General features: G+C 51.7%; 1 protein-coding gene across 1 annotated transcript in view; it reads left to right on the top strand.

Moving 5' to 3' along the window:
* The window catches only part of MEGF8 (multiple EGF like domains 8), a 41,233-nt gene extending 23,406 nt beyond the window's left edge, over positions 1-17,827 (top strand). Inside the window, exons 20-43 of the mRNA XM_077259956.1 lie at positions 1,697-1,810; positions 1,887-2,129; positions 2,224-2,408; positions 2,485-2,695; positions 2,776-2,974; positions 3,066-3,201; positions 3,365-3,579; positions 5,204-5,314; positions 5,714-5,832; positions 5,914-6,118; positions 6,291-6,462; positions 6,538-6,701; positions 9,426-9,570; positions 9,722-9,953; positions 10,122-10,251; positions 10,674-10,884; positions 10,966-11,180; positions 11,876-12,083; positions 12,169-12,334; positions 13,161-13,353; positions 13,972-14,142; positions 14,227-14,357; positions 14,576-14,702; positions 14,871-17,827. Coding sequence (XP_077116071.1) covers positions 1,697-1,810; positions 1,887-2,129; positions 2,224-2,408; positions 2,485-2,695; positions 2,776-2,974; positions 3,066-3,201; positions 3,365-3,579; positions 5,204-5,314; positions 5,714-5,832; positions 5,914-6,118; positions 6,291-6,462; positions 6,538-6,701; positions 9,426-9,570; positions 9,722-9,953; positions 10,122-10,251; positions 10,674-10,884; positions 10,966-11,180; positions 11,876-12,083; positions 12,169-12,334; positions 13,161-13,353; positions 13,972-14,142; positions 14,227-14,357; positions 14,576-14,702; positions 14,871-16,097 — 5,230 coding nt within the window. The 3' untranslated portion in view covers positions 16,098-17,827. The remainder of the gene's footprint in view (positions 1-1,696; positions 1,811-1,886; positions 2,130-2,223; positions 2,409-2,484; positions 2,696-2,775; positions 2,975-3,065; positions 3,202-3,364; positions 3,580-5,203; positions 5,315-5,713; positions 5,833-5,913; positions 6,119-6,290; positions 6,463-6,537; positions 6,702-9,425; positions 9,571-9,721; positions 9,954-10,121; positions 10,252-10,673; positions 10,885-10,965; positions 11,181-11,875; positions 12,084-12,168; positions 12,335-13,160; positions 13,354-13,971; positions 14,143-14,226; positions 14,358-14,575; positions 14,703-14,870) is intronic.
* The last annotated feature ends 678 nt before the right edge of the window (positions 17,828-18,505 follow it).

Consider the following 18,505-nt stretch of genomic DNA (forward strand, 5'->3'; position numbering starts at 1 on the left):
AGTGGTAAAGCCAGTGACTGAGGGCAGATATTAATAGCCAGGAGAGGGTCCATGGTTATTGGCCCCCCCTGGCTAAAGACATCTGCCCCCAGCCACCCCAGAATAGGCACATCTGGAAGATGCGCCTATTCTGGCACTTGGCCACTCTCTTCCCACTCCCGTGTAGCGGTGGGATATGGGGTAATGAAGGGTTAATGCCACCTTGCTATTGTAAGGTGACATTAAGCCAGATTAATAATGGAGAGGCGTCAATTATGACACCTATCCATTATTAATCCAATATTACGAAATGGTTAATAAAACACACTATTTAAAAGTATTTAATGAAATAAAGACACAGGGTGTTGTAATATTTTATTATACTGGTAATCCACCTGAAGACCCACACTCGAGTTCATATGAGGACATCCAGCAGGGGGCGCATCACCGCGACTCAAGATAACTACAGGACATTCTCCTGCATTACATTCATTCACAACATTTTACAGACAGGAACGACTGCATTAGCACAGCTCCTGGCTGTAAAATGATTTAACCCCTTCAGATGGATTTACATCGTGGGACTGACAGAACGATGGAAGGTATGGGATATTGTTGATTTTTTTTTATTTTACCTTTTTTACAGGACGAGGGTCTTCAGGTGGATTACCTGTATAATAAAATATTACAACACCCTGTGTCTTTATTTAATTAAATACTTTTAAATAATGTGTGTGTGTTTTATTAACCATTTCGTAATATTGGATTAATAATGGATAGGTGTCATAATTGACGCCTCTCCATTATTAATCTGTCTTAATGTCACCTTACAATAGCAAGGTGACATTAACCCTTCATTACCCCATATCCCACTGCTACACGGGAATGGGAAGAGAGTGGCCAAGTGCCAGAATAGGAGCATCTTACAGATGTGCCTTTTCTGGGGTGGCTGGGGGCAGATGTTTTAGCCAAGGGGGGCCAATAACCATGGACCCTCTCTAGGCTATTACTATCTGCCCTCAGTCACTGGCTTTACCTCTCTGGTGGAGAAAATTGCGCGGGAGCCTACGCCAATTTTTTCCACGATTTAACCCTTTATTTTACAAGCTACAGCGCCCAAATTTTGCACATACACACTACTAACATTAGTAGTGTGGGATATGAGATGGTTTACCGTATGTAAACCATGTCTCATATCCTGTCGGGTTTGTGAAGGAGAAAGAAAAAGCCGGCAATGGAATTACCGGCTTTTCACATATCTCGCGCTGAATTAAATGTAAATACAGTGTGTGTGTATGTATATGTATATATATATATATATGTATATATGTGTATGTATATATATATATATATATATATATATATATATATATATATATATATATATATATATATATATATACTGTATATATGTTTTACCGAACATTTGAGCACATAAATCCATTAGCTGTCGGTTTTGCAAGCCTGCGAGAAAATATCGCAGTACGGATGCCATACGGATTACATACGGAGGATGCCATGCGCAAAATGCGCTGCCACACCCTGCTTACGGATGACATAAGGATCACTATTTTGGGAACATTTCTGCGTATTACGGCGGTAAAATACGGACCATATTTTCATACGCTGAGTGTGACGCCGGCCTTAATGTGAGACCCGTGCTCGGGTTTATATAAAGGGACCCTTCATAATTGCCCCTTCCCTCTCGTCCGTCCAGCGTACACTCGGTGCCTCAGTGCATGGACTGCTCCAGGTTTAACACCTGTCGGGAGTGTTTGCAGAATTTCGAGTGCGGCTGGTGCGGAAACATCGACAACCCAACAATGGGAAGGTGAGTCAGTACCCAGATGTGAAACACCCTCTGCGTCTGCTCAGCTCCTGAGCCCGCACGTTCTGTATCTGTCTAGGTGCTTCTCCGGTGATTATTCGGGGGTCCGGAGTAACGCCACCTGCTCCAGTGCATTGTCCGTCACTGGGCTTGTGGCCGAACCTGCCGAGTGGTCCTACGACTCCTGTCCGGATGTTGACGAGTGTAGACTGGGAATGGCCACGTGCCATAAACATGCCACCTGCAGGAACACGCCGGAGTCCTACGAATGCCACTGTGACCGCGGATATACAGGAGACGGAGTCACCCACTGCAACCAGACGTGAGCGCGGCCCCTTCGTATCATCCCATAGGATTTTTTTTTTTTTTTTGCATTTAGCTAATGATCCATTCTTTTTTTTTTTACATACTTATAGATGTTTTAATGAATGCTCCCATGGAACGTGCAGTGGGGCCCCGTCCTACTCCTGCCTGTGTGACCTCGGGTGGACATCCAACCAGACCAGCGTGATAGAAAGCGGAGTGGAGTGCAGCGTGGACTGTGGCTGCAACTTCCATAGCACCTGCACCCAAGGGCCTGGCATATGCGATTCCTGCCAGGGTAAGAGGTGACCCGTGGGCGCGGTGCCACGATGGTCATAAAGCGGGGTAAGCAGTTTAATTTTTCTCTTTTGCAGATTGGACTCAAGGCGCTCAGTGCCAGGATTGCAAACCTGGCAGCTATGGAAGTGCCACGCAGAAGCCCGGGTGCCAGGAATGCGCCTGCCACAGACACGGGACGCCTGACATGGGCTACTGTAACCGAGAAACGGGCATATGCTACTGCACGGACAACACGCAGGGAGAACACTGCGACAAGTGTGCCCCGGGGTATTACGGGGATCCCAGGTACGCTGCCTATTGCTTTTCTTTGCCAGATGTGACCGAGACCAATTAATCTGAATAATCCATGTTTTTTTATTCCCTAGAAATGGAGGCACGTGTTTCCTGGAGTGCCAGGGTCGGCAGCTGCTGTCCCGCGTGACGTCCTCGGCTCTTGGCTCTCCCGGAGGTTCCTACTGTCTGTGGATGCTGAGCGTGTCTTCTCACGCCGAGCCGTGCCACCCCGAAGCCAATTGCCCGCGGCTCAGTCTCAGCCTGCAGCCGGACTTCAGCATCCCGTGCACGGTGAGCCACGGTTCTCCTTCCGTCTGGTCACACTGGGTGCACTTATTTTGCCCTCTTCATCGTCCGCCGGTCATCTTCTTCTCCTCTTCAGCACAGTTACGTCTACGTCTTCGATGGGGTTCCTGCTTTCCTGGACACCGGACTCCTGCAGTCCGATCGCAGCTTATTGGGGGCGTTCTGTGGACGAGGACGGGGAGAGGCGCCACTTACGGTGGAGGCGACGACCGGTAACTATGACTACTGCGGCAATTAGCCAAGGCCCCTATAAATGCCCACCCTGGACATGTCCAATAATGGAATTATTTGAGGCATGCATTATGATAGTTTAGCATCCATGAGCAATTCTTTTACATGTTCACAACCTCTGCTTGCTGTGCTGTACTTTATTAGGTGTCCTCGTCGTGTATTATGAAGCAAACAACACCGAACCAAGTGGTTTTAATGCCACGTACACGGTGCACGAATGTCGCCCGTCGTGTGGGCCCAACAAGGTGTGCCGAGGTCAGAGCTGCGTCTGCAGAAGTCCCCTGTCCGGTCCGTCCTGCCTGCGCAATGTGTGTCCCCGAAACTGCTCCGTGGAGGAAGAGAAAGGTGTCTGCAACCAGGTGACCACCCCCTCCTGCCCCCCACGTTGACAGCTTCAGTTTAATGTCAGAATATCATCCTGCAGGTTTATGCCTTAAATGGGTTATCTCTAGCCCCAACATTTTTGGCACTGCTGGGATCCACATCTAGTGGTGGACTTGCTTTTCAACCACACACAGCCTACTCTCCATGACACTGGACTCCGTTCTCAGACATCTATTGTATATCATGTGTACAAGTGGCCAGCACACTCAACCGGGTCAGTGGCAGCCAGCACACTCAACCAGGTCAGTGGCAGCCAGCACACTCAACCAGGTCAGTGGCAGCCAGCACACTCAACCGGGTCAGTGGCAGCCAGCACACTCAACCGGGTCAGTGGCAGCCAGCACACTCAACCGGGTCAGTGGCAGCCAGCGCGCTCAACCGGGTCAGTGGCAGCCAGCGCGCTCAACCGGGTCAGTGGCAGCCAGCGCGCTCAACCGGGTCAGTGGCAGCCAGCGCCCTCAACCGGGTCAGTGGCAGCCAGCGCACTCAACCGGGTCAGTGGCAGCCAGCGCGCTCAACCGGGTCAGTGGCAGCCAGCACACTCAACCGGGTCTGTGTAGGCCAGCGCGCTCAACAGGGTCAGTGTCGGCCAGCACGCTCAACCGGGTCAGTGGCAGCCAGCACACTCAACCGGGTCAGTGTCGGCCAGCACACTCAACCGGGTCAGTGTCGGCCAGCACACTCAACCGGGTCAGTGTCGGCCAGCACACTCAACCGGGTCAGTGTCGGCCAGCACACTCAACCGGGTCAGTGTCGGCCAGCACACTCAACCGGGTCAGTGTCGGCCAGCACACTCAACCGGGTCAGTGTCGGCCAGCACACTCAACCGGGTCAGTGTCGGCCAGCGCACTCAACCGGGTCAGTGTCGGCCAGCGCACTCAACCGGGTCAGTGTCGGCCAGCGCACTCAACCGGGTCAGTGTCGGCCAGCGCACTCAACCGGGTCAGTGTCGGCCAGCGCACTCAACCGGGTCAGTGTCGGCCAGCGCACTCAACCGGGTCAGTGTCGGCCAGCGCACTCAACCGGGTCAGTGTCGGCCAGCGCACTCAACCGGGTCAGTGTCGGCCAGCGCACTCAACCGGGTCAGTGTCGGCCAGCGCACTCAACCGGGTCAGTGTCGGCCAGCGCACTCAACCGGGTCAGTGTCGGCCAGCGCACTCAACCGGGTCAGTGTCGGCCAGCGCACTCAACCGGGTCAGTGTCGGCCAGCGCACTCAACCGGGTCAGTGTCGGCCAGCGCACTCAACCGGGTCAGTGTCGGCCAGCGCACTCAACCGGGTCAGTGTCGGCCAGCGCACTCAACCGGGTCAGTGTCGGCCAGCGCACTCAACCGGGTCAGTGTCGGCCAGCGCACTCAACCGGGTCAGTGTCGGCCAGCGCACTCAACCGGGTCAGTGTCGGCCAGCGCACTCAACCGGGTCAGTGTCGGCCAGCGCACTCAACCGGGTCAGTGTCGGCCAGCGCACTCAACCGGGTCAGTGTCGGCCAGCGCACTCAACCGGGTCAGTGTCGGCCAGCGCGCTGGGCCTTGTCTGTATCTCGCCTGTTTATGGAGTTAGCAACCTTTTGCATGAATGACAGATTTACCTTTTTATCTAGACGCTCGGCGTTTGCTTTTGTTCGCCCGGTTATGCTGGAGAAGACTGTTCTGTTCGCTTGGATTCTGGGAAGATCGTATGGGAAAGTCTCATGGACCCTCAGCTCACAGCAGTAAGTCATTTTTCTTTCTTTAAATCTTACGTTGAAAGGAGTTTTCCCGCATCAGAACACCCCACTTTCCCAGCTTACTAAGAAATAGTTCTTTACTCACATTCCCCAGGTCCGGCAAGTTTTCACCACTGCTCCATTGTCTTCAGCGCTGCAGCCAATCAGATCTGTGTGTCTGCCCTAGTTGCTCAGAGCTGCTAAACTCACTGATTGGCTGCAGCGCTGTCGACTTGACACTGCTACCAGCGGTGGAGACTCAGTGCTGGACCTGGAGAGGGTGAGTTTTTTTGTTTTATTTATAAAGCAAACTGCAGCTGGGGGGGCAGAGATTTTTCGAAACAAGAAATGCTAATCTCCATTTTTTTTTTCCTACCCTGCATTGATAAAAACTTGTGCGGTCAGGATACAGCGAGTCGCTTCTTACACCGGCTGGGTCACACCATGGTGGAAGGGCCGGATAACACTCTCTGGATGTTCGGGGGTCTGTCGTTAAGAGATGGCGTGCTGGGGAGTGTCTACAGGTATCCTCAGCTTGCCATAAGTCGCATTGCTCCGCACCTGTCCTGCGGACTTCACCTGATGCCTTTTTTTTTTTCTTGCAGGTACTCCATCTCTGAGCGCCGCTGGACCCAGATGTTGGCGGGGACTGAGGGTGGGGGTCCCGGCCCGAGTCCTCGTTACTTCCACGCCGCTGCTTACAACCCCCTCCGTAATGCCATGTATATCATGGGCGGCCTCACGAACTACGGGGCCTTCAGTGACTTCTGGGTGCTGAACCTCACTACCCTACAGTGGAGGAAAGAGCTGGTGAGAGCACGGCGCCTCTTCTCTAGTCAATGTCGGGGACACCGCGATTGGCCCCGTCTAGGCGGTGTCAGTGCCGGTCCTAGAGGTCAGAGGTCATGGCTATCTGATATGACCAGTGTAATGTATGATCTTTGCCGTCTACACTTTTGACATTTTGAGTTTTTTCCCGCAGGATCCCGTGCTGCCGTCCGTCGCTGGCCACACCCTCACCCCGCGTCGCGGATCCTCACTGATTCTGATTGGTGGATATTCGCCCGAGAGCGGATTCAATAATCGGGTGCTGGAATATAACATTGAACTGGAGATCTGGAACGTGGGGCATCACACCGGCACGCCGCCCACCGGTCAGTCATCATGGACGGTTTTCCCTTTATTGGAGAACTGGAAATACCCCCCCTTATCTGTCTGTCTGTCCGCAGGTCTGTATGGTCATTCCACCGTGTACCACGAGGCCACGGACGCCTTTTATGTTTTTGGCGGCCATCGGTTCCATGTGGAGGCCGTGACCCCGTCCCCGGAGCTGTACAGCCTGTACTACCCTAACCTGACCTGGAGCCTGCTCGCCCCCTCCCAGGGCAGAAAGGTACCTGCCAGTGACCGCGTGGCCCCTGCGTCCCCCCGCATAGAGAAGCTGATGAGAATGTAGTCGGCTCGTGACCGTCCGTCTGCCTGATCGGACAATGGAGGGAAGTCCTGACTGGCCATAGAGTAATTGCAGCAATCAAGCTCAAGCTCAGGAATGAATTTTCAGTCAGATAGACCTGCTATCCACTCCCTGCACAATTTAACGTCTTTAGTGCCCTAGACCACCACTAGGCAGTAGCCTTCCAGTGTCCTAGTCCAACAGGGATATAGGCAGTAGCCCTCCAGTGCCCTAGAGCACCTGAGATGTAAACAGTAGCCCTCCAGTGCCCTGCACCATCAAAGATGTAAGATGCAACCCTCCAGTGACCTAGTTCACAAGGGATGTTAGCAGCAGCCCTCCAGTGTCGTAGACCACCAAGGATGTAGCCAGTAGCCCTCCAGTGCCCAACACCAGCAAAAATGTAAGATGCAACCCTCCAGTGACCTAGTTCACAAGGGATGTAAGCAGCAGCCCTCCAGTGTCGTAGACCACCAAGGATGTAGGCAGTAGCCCTCCAGTGTCCTAGACCACCAGGGATGTAGCCAGTAGCCCTCCAGTGTCCTGGACACCAGAGATATATGCAGTAGCCCTCCAGTGCCTCAGTACACTAGGGATGTAGGCATCCAGTGCCCTAATCCAGTAGGGATGAAGGCAGTAGCCTTCCAGTGCTGTAGACCACCAGAGGTGTAGGCAGTAGCCCTCCAGTGTCCTAATCCACCAGAGATGTAGGCAGTAGCCCTCCAGTACCATAGACCACCTGGGATTTTAGTAGTCCTCCAGTGCCCTACACCACCAGCATTTTAGGCAGTAGTCCTCCAGTGCCCTACACCACCAGCGTTGTAGGCAGTAGCCCTCCAGTACCCTAGAACACCAGGGATGTAGGCAGTAGCCCTCCAGTGCCCTAGACAACCAGGGATGTAGGCAGTAGCCCTCCAGTGCCCTAGACCAGAGGTGTCAAACTGCATTCCTCGAGGGCCGCCAACAGGTCGTTTTCAGGATTTCCTTGTATTGCACAGGTGATAATTTAATCACCTGCACAGAATGATTCCACCACCTTGTGGAATGCTAAGGAAATCCTGAAAACATGACCTGTTGGCGGCCCTCGAGGAATGCAGTTTGACACCTCTGCCCTAGACCACCAGGTATGTAGGCAGTAGCCTTCCAGTGTCCTAGACCTCCAAATGTGTAGGCAGTAGCCCTCCAATGACCTAGTCCACCAGAGATGTAGGCAGTAGCCCTCCAGTTCCATAGACCACCAGAGATGTAGGCAGTAGCCCTCCAGTTCCATAGACCACCAGAGATGTAGGCAATAGCCCTCCAGTGCCCTAAACCACTAGGGATGTAGGCAGTAGCCCTCCAGTGCTGTAGGCCACCAGAGGTGTAGGCAGTAGCCCTCCAGTGTTGTAGACCACGGGGAATGAAGGCGGTAGCCCTCCAGTGCTGTAGACCACCAGAGGTGTAGGCAGTAGCCCTCCAGTGTCTTAGTCCACCAGAGATGTAGGCAGTAGCACTCCAGTGCCATAGACCACTAGGGATGTAGGCAGTAGCCCTCCAGTGCTGTAGACCACCAGAGGTGTAGGCTGTAGCCCTACAGTGTTGTAGACCACAAGAGGTGTAGGCAGTAGCCCTCCAATGCTGTAGACCACCAGAGGTGTAGGCAGTAGCTTCCAATGCTGTAGACCACCAGAGGTGTAGGCAGTAGCCCTCCAGTGCTGTAGACCACCAGAGGTGTAGGCAGTAGCCCTCCAGTGCTGAAGACCACCAGAGGTGTAGGCAGTAGCCCTCCAGTACTGTAGACCACCAGAGGTGTAGGCAGTAGCCCTCCAGTGTTGTAGACCACCAGAGGTGTAGGCAGTAGCCCTCCAGTGTTGTAGACCACCAGAGGTGTAGGCAGTAGCCCTCCAGTGTCCTAGTCCATCAGAGATATAGGCAGTAGCACTCCAGTGCCATAGACCACCTGGGATGTAGACAGTAACTCTCCAGTGCCCTAGACCACTAGGGATGTAGGCAGTAGCCCTCCAGTGCTGTAGACCACCAGAGGTGTAGGCAGTAGCCCTCCAGTGCTGTAGACCACCAGAGGTGTAGGCAGTAGCCCTCCAGTGTCCTAATCCACCAGAGATGTAGGCAGTAGCCCTCCAGTACCATAGACCACCTAGGATGCAGGCAATAACCTCTATTACTTTAGACCACCATGTAAATAAATGGGAATTTTGCCATCCTGATCTTGCGCTACAGAAACATTTGTGCCTTTTTTTCGACACCATGGAAAAAGGTAACGTTACACTCCTACATAGAAAAGCTGAGAATGATCCTGATTACATGGCTGTGCGGCGGCGTCTCCTGTGGATCGGACCCACAACTCACAGAACTTGTGTGGAGTCAGTGACGACTCAGGAGCCGCTCTCACCTGTGGGTCTTGTCGTCGCTGCTCTCACCTGTGGGTCTCGTGTCGTCGCTGCTCTCACCTGTGGGTCTCGTGTCGTCGCTGCTCTCACCTGTGGGTCTCTTGTCGTCGATGCTCTCACCTGTGGATCTCGTGTCGTCGCTGCTCTCACCTGTGGGTCTCGTGTTGTGCATAGTTACTCGTCCTGTGGAGACTTCTGTCAGTGATTAAATATAGACAGGACTCATGGTGAGATTTGCCTGATGCATTTTCTCCCCCTTTTTTTTTTTTTTAATTAGCCCCTGTCTCATTTCTTCCACGTCGCTGCTGTGTTAAAGGACACGATGATTGTAGTGGGAGGTCGCACCGAGCACCAGGAGTACAGTAACCAGGTTCTCTTCTACCAGATTCACTGCAATGCCTGGATAAGGCCCAACAGGACTGGTAAGGACGGGACGAGGGTAATACTTCACCATGTCGGGGTCCGTAGCTCTCACTATGAAGCTGTCAGTCACTCTGTACGGGCAGCTCTGACGTTCTGCTCACAGCTCCGGTATCGGTGGGGTACGTCTCTGATATCTTCTCCTCTCCTTAGATCTCATATTGGGCGTTCCGATGAATGAGTCAATAGGACACGCTGTGGCCGTGGTGGGTGCACGGCTCTACATCTCAGGAGGGTTTAACGGCGTGGCCCTGGGCCGAATGGTGACGCTGTCTGTCCCGTCAGACCCCTGCATGCTGTTCAGTTCTCCTACCTCCTGCAATCAAAGCGCTGGTAGCTGCGTCTGGTGCCAGTACAGCTGCATGTCGGCCGATGTCGCTGAAAGGTAAGATGGCGAACGCCGTGTAGGGGCTAGTAGATAGATATGTCCTGATGAATAGCCGCATAGTCAAGGACCTTCCCTGGACATCCCGGTCTGTGAGATACAAGGCATTGGTGTTACATTTCCATGTTTCTTGTAGTAATACTCCGGTCTCTGGGTCTATTTTTGCAGGCGCAGTTGCTCCCAGAGTTTTTCCTCCTGCTTCCCATTGCCGAGATCTGCAGACGAGTGCAGGAGACTGAAGACGTGCAGCGAGTGTCTGGCGCAGCACCCGCTCTCCATGAGTGCACAGCTCAGCCCGGTGAGGACGGCAACGTTGCCACCTGTTCACATGGGCCAATAAATACTTTCCTGTTTTGGAATCAGGAGTTGAGTGCTGCCTGTTTTTTTTTTTTTTTTTTTTTTTTGGAAAGTTCTGCCACGTTGAATGCACTTGGGCAAATCACCAAGATCCGCTGCTGACAGCTCCTGTGTAATCACCAACCAATGACGGAGAGAAGTCTGGAAATGCTGCAGCCATGGTCAACACTACAACAGCAGGTCACTACTGTGTGCAGCGTGCGTGGCCTAAACGTGCTCCCGTGACCACAGCATCTCCGGACTCGTCTCCATCGAGCACATCTGTGACGTCATTACAGAGGAGCTGCCAGCAGAGGATCTTGATGATTTGCCCAAGAGCATTTAGCGTCAGGTCATTCATCTGATGATCTTGTCCTCTCTCAGGGTGCTCCACGATGTAAGTGGTGTACGAACTGTCCGGAGGGCGCCTGTATCGGCAGTGATGGGAGCTGCACTTCAGAAAACGACTGTCGTATTAACCAACGGGAGATATTCCTGGCCAGCAACTGCTCTGAGATCTCGTGCGAGGCCTCCGATTGCCACAAGTGCATCGCCTCCGGGAAGTGCATGTGGACGCGACAATTTAAACGAACAGGTGCCAGCGAGCGGCTCGTATATTTCTGCCCCCCGCACCTGGTCTAATCTCCCCCGCTAATCTCGCTCCGTTCCCTCCTAGGCGAGACCCGTCGGATCCTGAGTGTGCAGCCCACTTATGACTGGACCTGCTTCAGCCACTCGTTGCTTAATGTGTCTCCGATGCCGGTGGAATCTTCTCCGCCACTTCCTTGTCCGACTCCATGTTACAACCACAGCACCTGCCACGAGTGCCTCAGCTCTAAGGGGGCCGACGGTGGGTGGCAGCAGTGTGTGTGGAGCGTCGCATTAAAGCAGGTAATTAATTGCTGCAAGATAGAAGAAATCCAGATGTGTACTGGTTATATTTATTATTATTATTTATTGTTATAGCGCCATTTATTCCATGGCGCCTTACATGTAAGGAGGGGTATACATAATAAAAACAAGTACAATAATCTTAAACAATACAAGTCATAACTGGTACAGGAGGAGAGAGGACCCTGCCGCGAAGGCTCACAATCTACAAGGGATGGGTGAGAATACAGTAGGAGAGGGTAGAGCTGGTCATGCAGCGGTTTGGTCGATCGGTGGTTATATATTTATAGTCACTAGTGCACTGTACTGATCCTGGGTTTCCTCCTGTATTATACGCCAGAGCTGCACTCACTATTCTGCTGATGCAGTCACTGTGTACATACATTACATTACTGATCCTGAGTTACATCCTGTATTATACCCCAGAGCTGCAGTCACTATTCTGCTGGTGCAGTCACTGTGTACATACATTACATTACTGATCCCGAGTTACATCCTGTATTATACTCCAGATCTGCACTCACTATTCTGCTGGTGCAGTCACTGTGTACATACATTACATTACTGATCCCGAGTTACATCCTGTATTATACCCCAGAGCTGCACTCACTATTCTGCTGGTGCAGTCACTGTGTGCCACATGCAGGACCTGTAATGAATGTGTTATTTGGTGACTAATCTTTGCCCCTCTTTAGTGCATGAGCCCCACTTTCCTGCCCATGCGATGTGCTGCTGGTGCCTGCGGCAGAGTCCTAAGTGGAGCAGAGAATTGCTCACCCTCCTGTTCCCGCCACACTCATTGCGCCGCTTGCATCCAGCACCCCCGCTGCGGCTGGTGCGCCCGTCGAGGAGGCAACGGGGAAGGGAGATGTTTGGAAGGGGGACTCGGTGGACCCACTCAAGGTAGGAAATACCCGGGCTGGCTGTAATCTCACAGACCCTGTGGACATGGGACCGTGCATTGTATAACGCTGCTCTTTGGACACAGGTTTGGGGGAGCAGTGCGGTTCCTTGGAGTCTCACTGGGCCTTTATGTCCTGCCCCCCTGAAAACGAATGTCTGAACCAACATCACGACTGCAACGAAACACAGAACTGTAGTGACCTGCTGCACGGGTTCAAGTGCACGTGCAAGAAAGGCTACACCCTGCACAAGTAAGAGTGCCGGCAAGACTGCGACGATTAGATACCAGACTGGTGCTTTTTCTCCAAGACTGAACATGGTTTAAAAGAAAGTCTGTAAAGTCCAGCTTCAGTGTTGGAGGAAAGCCATACTTGTTTCAGTGATGCTCACACCTCCTTTCTAGCAATTGGCAGGGACCTTCTTAAAGAGAACCTGTATGACACTTGCTCAAAAAATTGAATTAAATACCTTGTAAGCATCCCTGAGCTTTCCTGATTCAGATGCTCTTTTCCTTTTTGTTCTATGTCTCTCCTTTGCAGAGATATTCACACATTTGTTCTGGAGCACAGCAAGTGAAATCTCTGCTTGTAGCGCAACTGGGAGTTTCTTCAGAGTCTTCTCTTGGGTCGTGTGCTTTTATCTCTCCCTCCCCGATGCTGCGAATCACAGCTTAGCAGTCTTAGACAATGCCGGGCTGGGATTGGCAGCGTATTACAGGAGGGGTGAAAGCACACGCCCCCAGAAAAGACTCTTTAGAAACTCTCAGTTGTGAGCTACGAGCAGAGATTTCACATGCTGTGCTCCAGAAGAAACATGTGAATATCTCTGCATAGGAGCGCCGTACAACAAAACAGAAAAGAGCGGCTGAATCAGGGGAGCGCAGGGATTTTTTTACCTGGTATTTAACTCTGTTTTACTGAGCAAGTGATAGGTCCTCTTTAAAGGGTAACTGTGATTTTAGTCCACTTTGATTGTATTATTTCCTTTGAGAACTGACATTGTAGTTTGGCCATTTTAATACCGGGCTTGTTTTCTTTTTGTGTTGGCCAGTGGACTAATTCTCTTCTCTCTATCCAGTGCCACAGGTCTGTGTCACCCCGTGTGTGAACATGGCTGTGTTAACGGAACCTGTGTGGAGCCCAACAAGTGCCGGTGTGACTTTGGTTACGTGGGAGAGAACTGCTCCGTGGCCTGCCGCTGTAACAAGCACAGCGACTGCGAGGGGCTTGGGGCGGAGGATATGTGTGTGCAGTGCCACAATAATACTATGGTAGGAGGGGGACACTTCATTGTACCTTCAGGACTATTTCACTGTACTTTAGACTCGGTGCCTAATATTACGGCAACTTACCACCGTGCAGCTCCCCACACTGCTGCTGGCAAATATCACTGTGCAGCAAATATACCACCCAACAGTAGCGCACAGCCTGAGACATCGAATATGGCAGCAGAAATTATCAATGTACATAGCAGCACTGGGGTACCACAAGTCCCAGGAAAGCATAGACCTACATAAATGCACAAAGGTGCTACTAGTGTAAGGATAACCTGTCTGTGAATAAATGCACAATGCAGCACTACTACAAGTCCCAGCATAACCTATGCGATAAAGCCTGCTGCATTAGTGAGTTACTACAAGTCCCAGCTGCGACACCACAATATTGAGGAACTGCAATTTCCAGCATAATCATGAATAAATGTACATCACTGATACATTGGGGTACTACAGGTCTCAGCATAGCTTGTAAATAAATAACTGTACAGTGGAAGAAAGACTAACCTGTCACTGAGGGTGATGGGAGGGCAGGACAGAAGGGCATCGCTGGGGTCTCCTCTGCCGCACTATTTGCTCATCGTCCTCTCTGCGCTTCCCTTGTCTGGCCTCTAGGGGGAGCACTGTGAGAAGTGTAAGCCGCTGTTTGTGGGATCGGCTATAAATGGCGGTAACTGTCGCCCCTGTCTGGACTTCTGCCGTGGGAACAGTGAGGTGTGTATGACCATGGAGGAGTACGAGAAAACCCTGAAGGAACCGGACAAGTATTCCCTGGACCCTGACAAGGTGAGCGGAGATACCGGCAGTCCTATGTAAACTTTACTCACGTCAGATCCCCTGCACTGATGTCTGTGTACTTTGTGCCTGCAGATCCCAACTTGGGTGAGTCAGGGCCCCACCGAGGACACCGCCCTGTGCGTGAACTGTCAGAATAACAGTCTGGGGGACAAGTGCGAGGGATGTCTGCCCGGGTACTTCTTACTGGACAAACGCTGCACCAAGTGAGTGGAATCTCTGCCCTGTGTGCACACGGCTCTAACCGACCAGTGATGAGGTGTCATTGCACCTCGTCGCCACTAGATGGCAGCACTGTATTTACAGAACTGACCTGTGCACCAGTATAACCAGTTACTATCACAGCACCTCCCGAATGTAGTGTAATGGCTTTGCATTCTCTGACCCCTTTTTCTCACCCTCTCGTGTCTTGTATCTTCCACAGATGTCAGTGTAACGGTCACGCTGACACCTGCAACGAGCTGGACGGAACGAACTGTCCCTGCAGCAACAACACCGAGACCCAGAACTGTCAGAACAGCGCCGACAAGAAGGACTGCTACAAGTACCAGGTATCAGGACCCCTCAGCTGCTGCAGAACCTGATAGAACCCCTCAGTTGCTGCAGAGAATCATAATACACCTCAGCTGCTGCGGAACCTCAGTTTACATACAGAATGTTTCTTTAGTGGGGTCACTTACGCTTTCTCTGACATCTTGGTCTTTTCTTGTGTCTTGCAGTGTGCAAAGTGTAAGGACTCCTTCCATGGGAATCCGGTGAACGGCCGGCAGTGTTACCGCCTCATGACGGTGGAGCAGGAATACTGCTTTGACCCAACTTCCCAGAGTAACTGTTTCCATGAGCCCAACATCCAGAACCTGCCCTACGGCCGCAGCGTCTTTTTCGGGGTGCAGCCCAAGTTCACCAACGTGGACATCAGAGTCACCGTAGACGTGACGTTCGGCTGTGTGGACGTCTTCGTCTCAACCTCCCCGGAGAGCTTCGCTGTCAACATCAACCACCTAACAGGGGTCCACTCCGTCCGAATAGCCGACAGCGAAGCATCGGGCGGCCCCGAGCCCCTCACGGCCGGTCTGGCTAATGACAGCGCGTGGATTGCCGTCAGTAAATCGTCTTGGCTTCGTGAAGAACGTCCCAAAGGTCTGATCACCTACATTACAGTCCGCAACCAGCAGACGCTGCTGATCGTCCGGGGGGTCCGAGACCGAGTGGTCATCACTTACCCACACGAGCTGCACACCCTGAAAAACAGCCGCTTTTATCTGCTGCTTCTGGGCAATGCCACCGGCGGACCTGCCGAGTCTCAGGGCTTGCTCTTCTTCCGTCAGGACCAGGCGCACATCGACCTCTTTGTCTTTTTTTCCGTTTTCTTCAGCTGCTTCTTCCTCTTCCTCTCCGCCTGCGTCCTGCTCTGGAAAGTGAAGCAATGGCTGGACGTGCGCAGGGAGCAGCGGCGCCACCTTCAAGAAATGAGTAAAATGGCCAGCAGACCGTTCGCTAAACTGACGGTCTATTTCCACCCCGATGTAGAGATAGTTGGGTGCCATCCAGGAGGACCGGTATTACCATCACTTCCACATCATCACCACCACCACCATCACCACCACCGCTCCAAGCCCAGGTTAAAGTCCTACGATCCGTCCGCACCGCAGCCTCCCTCGTTGCGGCACTCGGACCCTTTCTTGTCCCAGCTTTTGGGATACACATACTCCAACTTCCGGGTTGGGCCCATCACCCTGGAGCCCACAGATGATGGCATGGCCGGTGTGGTCACTTTACTTTTGCAGCTACCTGGCGGCGCCCAGGCCCCCAATAGAGCCTGTCTAGGTTCTGCCCTTGTGACTTTACGCCATAACCTTCAGGAGTACTGCGGGCCCAGCCATGTTGTCAGCAGCTCCCGGAAGGGACTTCTCAGCCATGAGAACCTTACAAGCATGTCACTTTAAAGGAATGGGGTCAACCCAAAGGAACAATGGGGCAAAACCCATAACTGGTGTAAAATGGAGACTTTATGATGGGCCAGTACTGGATGCGCTCACCTGGGAGAAACCCTCCGGGGACGTCGGCTAGTGTCACCATTTTCTGTATCCGGGACGATACTTATGATGGGTTTAGTGCAATTATCTTATTTGTTTTCTTAGTTTGGCCTCTTTGTCACAAACACTACTATGGTGGGCAGCGATCCACGGCTTTGTGGCTCTTGGCCTAATCCGAGGGTCGCACAGCAATGCACCAACTCCAGCGCTCACGCACCTCACCCCCATGTCTGCTTGTACATAGGCAGCTGTGCATGGGAAAGGGTTAATCTCAGCCAGGACTGACTGTTACACAGCAACGAACAATAAACGTGTCCACAATCCGGGCAGCACAACGCCGTCATGTCGGGGGGCGAAGCAAAAGAGCAAACATTTAGTGGGGTGTTATTGCCGAGTGAATAAAGCCTGCGCTGGCCACGCACGATAGATCCCCCCCATACACAGGCACCTGGGCTCTTCATGGCGAGGGGCGACAAACGTATTTGGTTGACTTAATGTGGTAAATAGCAAATCTGAAAATCTCTTTATAAAAAAAAAATGTATAATGTCTCAACCCCCAAGAATCCCTCCGATGTGTTTGGCCGCTAAGGGGTCTCCATTCTGTGTGAATAGCTGGCCACTGCCTGTTGCTGAGTGTGATCCCTCTCAGGAAGGCTGAGACTGATTACAGGAACTGGGGGCGGGGCTCTGTAACTAGTGTGTAGGGCGGTTATTTTATCACTGTACAGGAAGTGGAGGCGGGGCGTTGTTGCTCAACAGGAAGTGGGGCGGATCTTTGCCTCTACAGGAAGTGGGGCGGATCTTTGCCTCTACAGGAAGTGGGGCGGATCTTTGCCTCTACAGGAAGTGGGGCGGAACTTTGCCTCTACAGGAAGTGGGGCGGATCTTTGTCTCTACAGGAAGTAGGGGGACAGTCTATGCCTCTGCTCTACTGTTTGACAACCTACACACAGGTGTAACAAAGCGACAGTCTGGACTATGGTGGGAGCAGTGCATTCTGTGAAGTGAATGACAGGTCCGACACCTATAGTACTTGCGGAATGTTTATGAAGAGGAACAGTTCACTCAAAAGGAGTGTACAGCAAGTTCCAAAGCATGAAGATCGGGGCAATTCCTGGATGTATTAGACTAGTATGTGCATCAGAAGCAGTTTCACCTTTTTGTGAGGGATGAGGGCAGCCGGACTGTACCTTTTTTTTTTTTTTTCTTGCAGGTTTTGTGTAAAAGGGCAGGTGCGCATTAACACTCCTTACAACTCTGATCCTCCCTTTCTCCAGATCACACGTTGCTCAGGGGTGGCCAATGAATATCTGTTTCCTACAAATCTTCTCTTGCAGTGTGAGGGAGCCAGTGTTGGGCTTTGGTGGAATAGTTGGCTGCTCCAGAAGCTGAACGATCTTAATGCAGTGGCAGATTCATATTCGGACAAGTCATTTAAGAAACTAATGTCGGAAACCTTTCCAGAAATTCTCCAGGCCAGTGGATAGGGGATAATTTTTGGAAACTTGATGATTTTGGGAGACTTGAATACTTCTTAAAGTCCCGTAGATCTTGACGCAATACTAAATGTTTGGTTCAAAAACTGATTATCGCTGTGATTTACCACAATAAAGGAAAAAGAACTTCACTCAAAAACAAAATGTGCATATCCGATTTCTCTATACCAGGCATCCGGGGCAGCAAAATGTTGCCAGCGCTGACCCCCCCCACACTTGTCTTGTGCACCCCATGGCACATAAGTCATACGGTGATCCGACCCCTTGCGTCTCCGACATTTGCACATAGGTCAAGACAGGTTTGCAACCCGGGGGAAAATTAAAGGATGTTTCCATTCCTTGTCAGCATGCAGAGTTGTGTTTAACTGCACTGTTCACAAATGGCCACTAGAGGGAGCCAGCCTCCTATGATCCAGGTCGGAGAGATCAGTGGCAGATGTTGGACCGCTGTTCATGACGCACAGGATCAGTTAACAAACCTAATTTAATGCGCCACAAGGGAACGATTAAACATAAAGCAATAGGTTTTCAGCAGATCTGTAACTTGTGGACTTCAGAAGGGCTGCACTCGGCTGACCTGTGACTTACAAGATGCCGAGACACGTGAAAGACTCTGAAAGTCTTTAGAATTTCAGTATTTTAGTTTATCTCTGCAAAAAACGCTTTAAAAACTCTTCAAAACTGCTTCAGGAAAGCAAAAACTCCTCCAAAAATTCCCCAAAGGTTATGTGCGCACAGAAACTTTTTGAAGAGTTTTTGGAGCAGAAACTCCAAGCTTTTAAGAAGTTTTAATATTTGATGGAATTTTTGGACAGTTTTCGG

Source organism: Ranitomeya variabilis, chromosome 4, assembly GCF_051348905.1.
Source record: "Ranitomeya variabilis isolate aRanVar5 chromosome 4, aRanVar5.hap1, whole genome shotgun sequence".
Lineage (NCBI taxonomy): Eukaryota > Metazoa > Chordata > Amphibia > Anura > Dendrobatidae > Ranitomeya > Ranitomeya variabilis.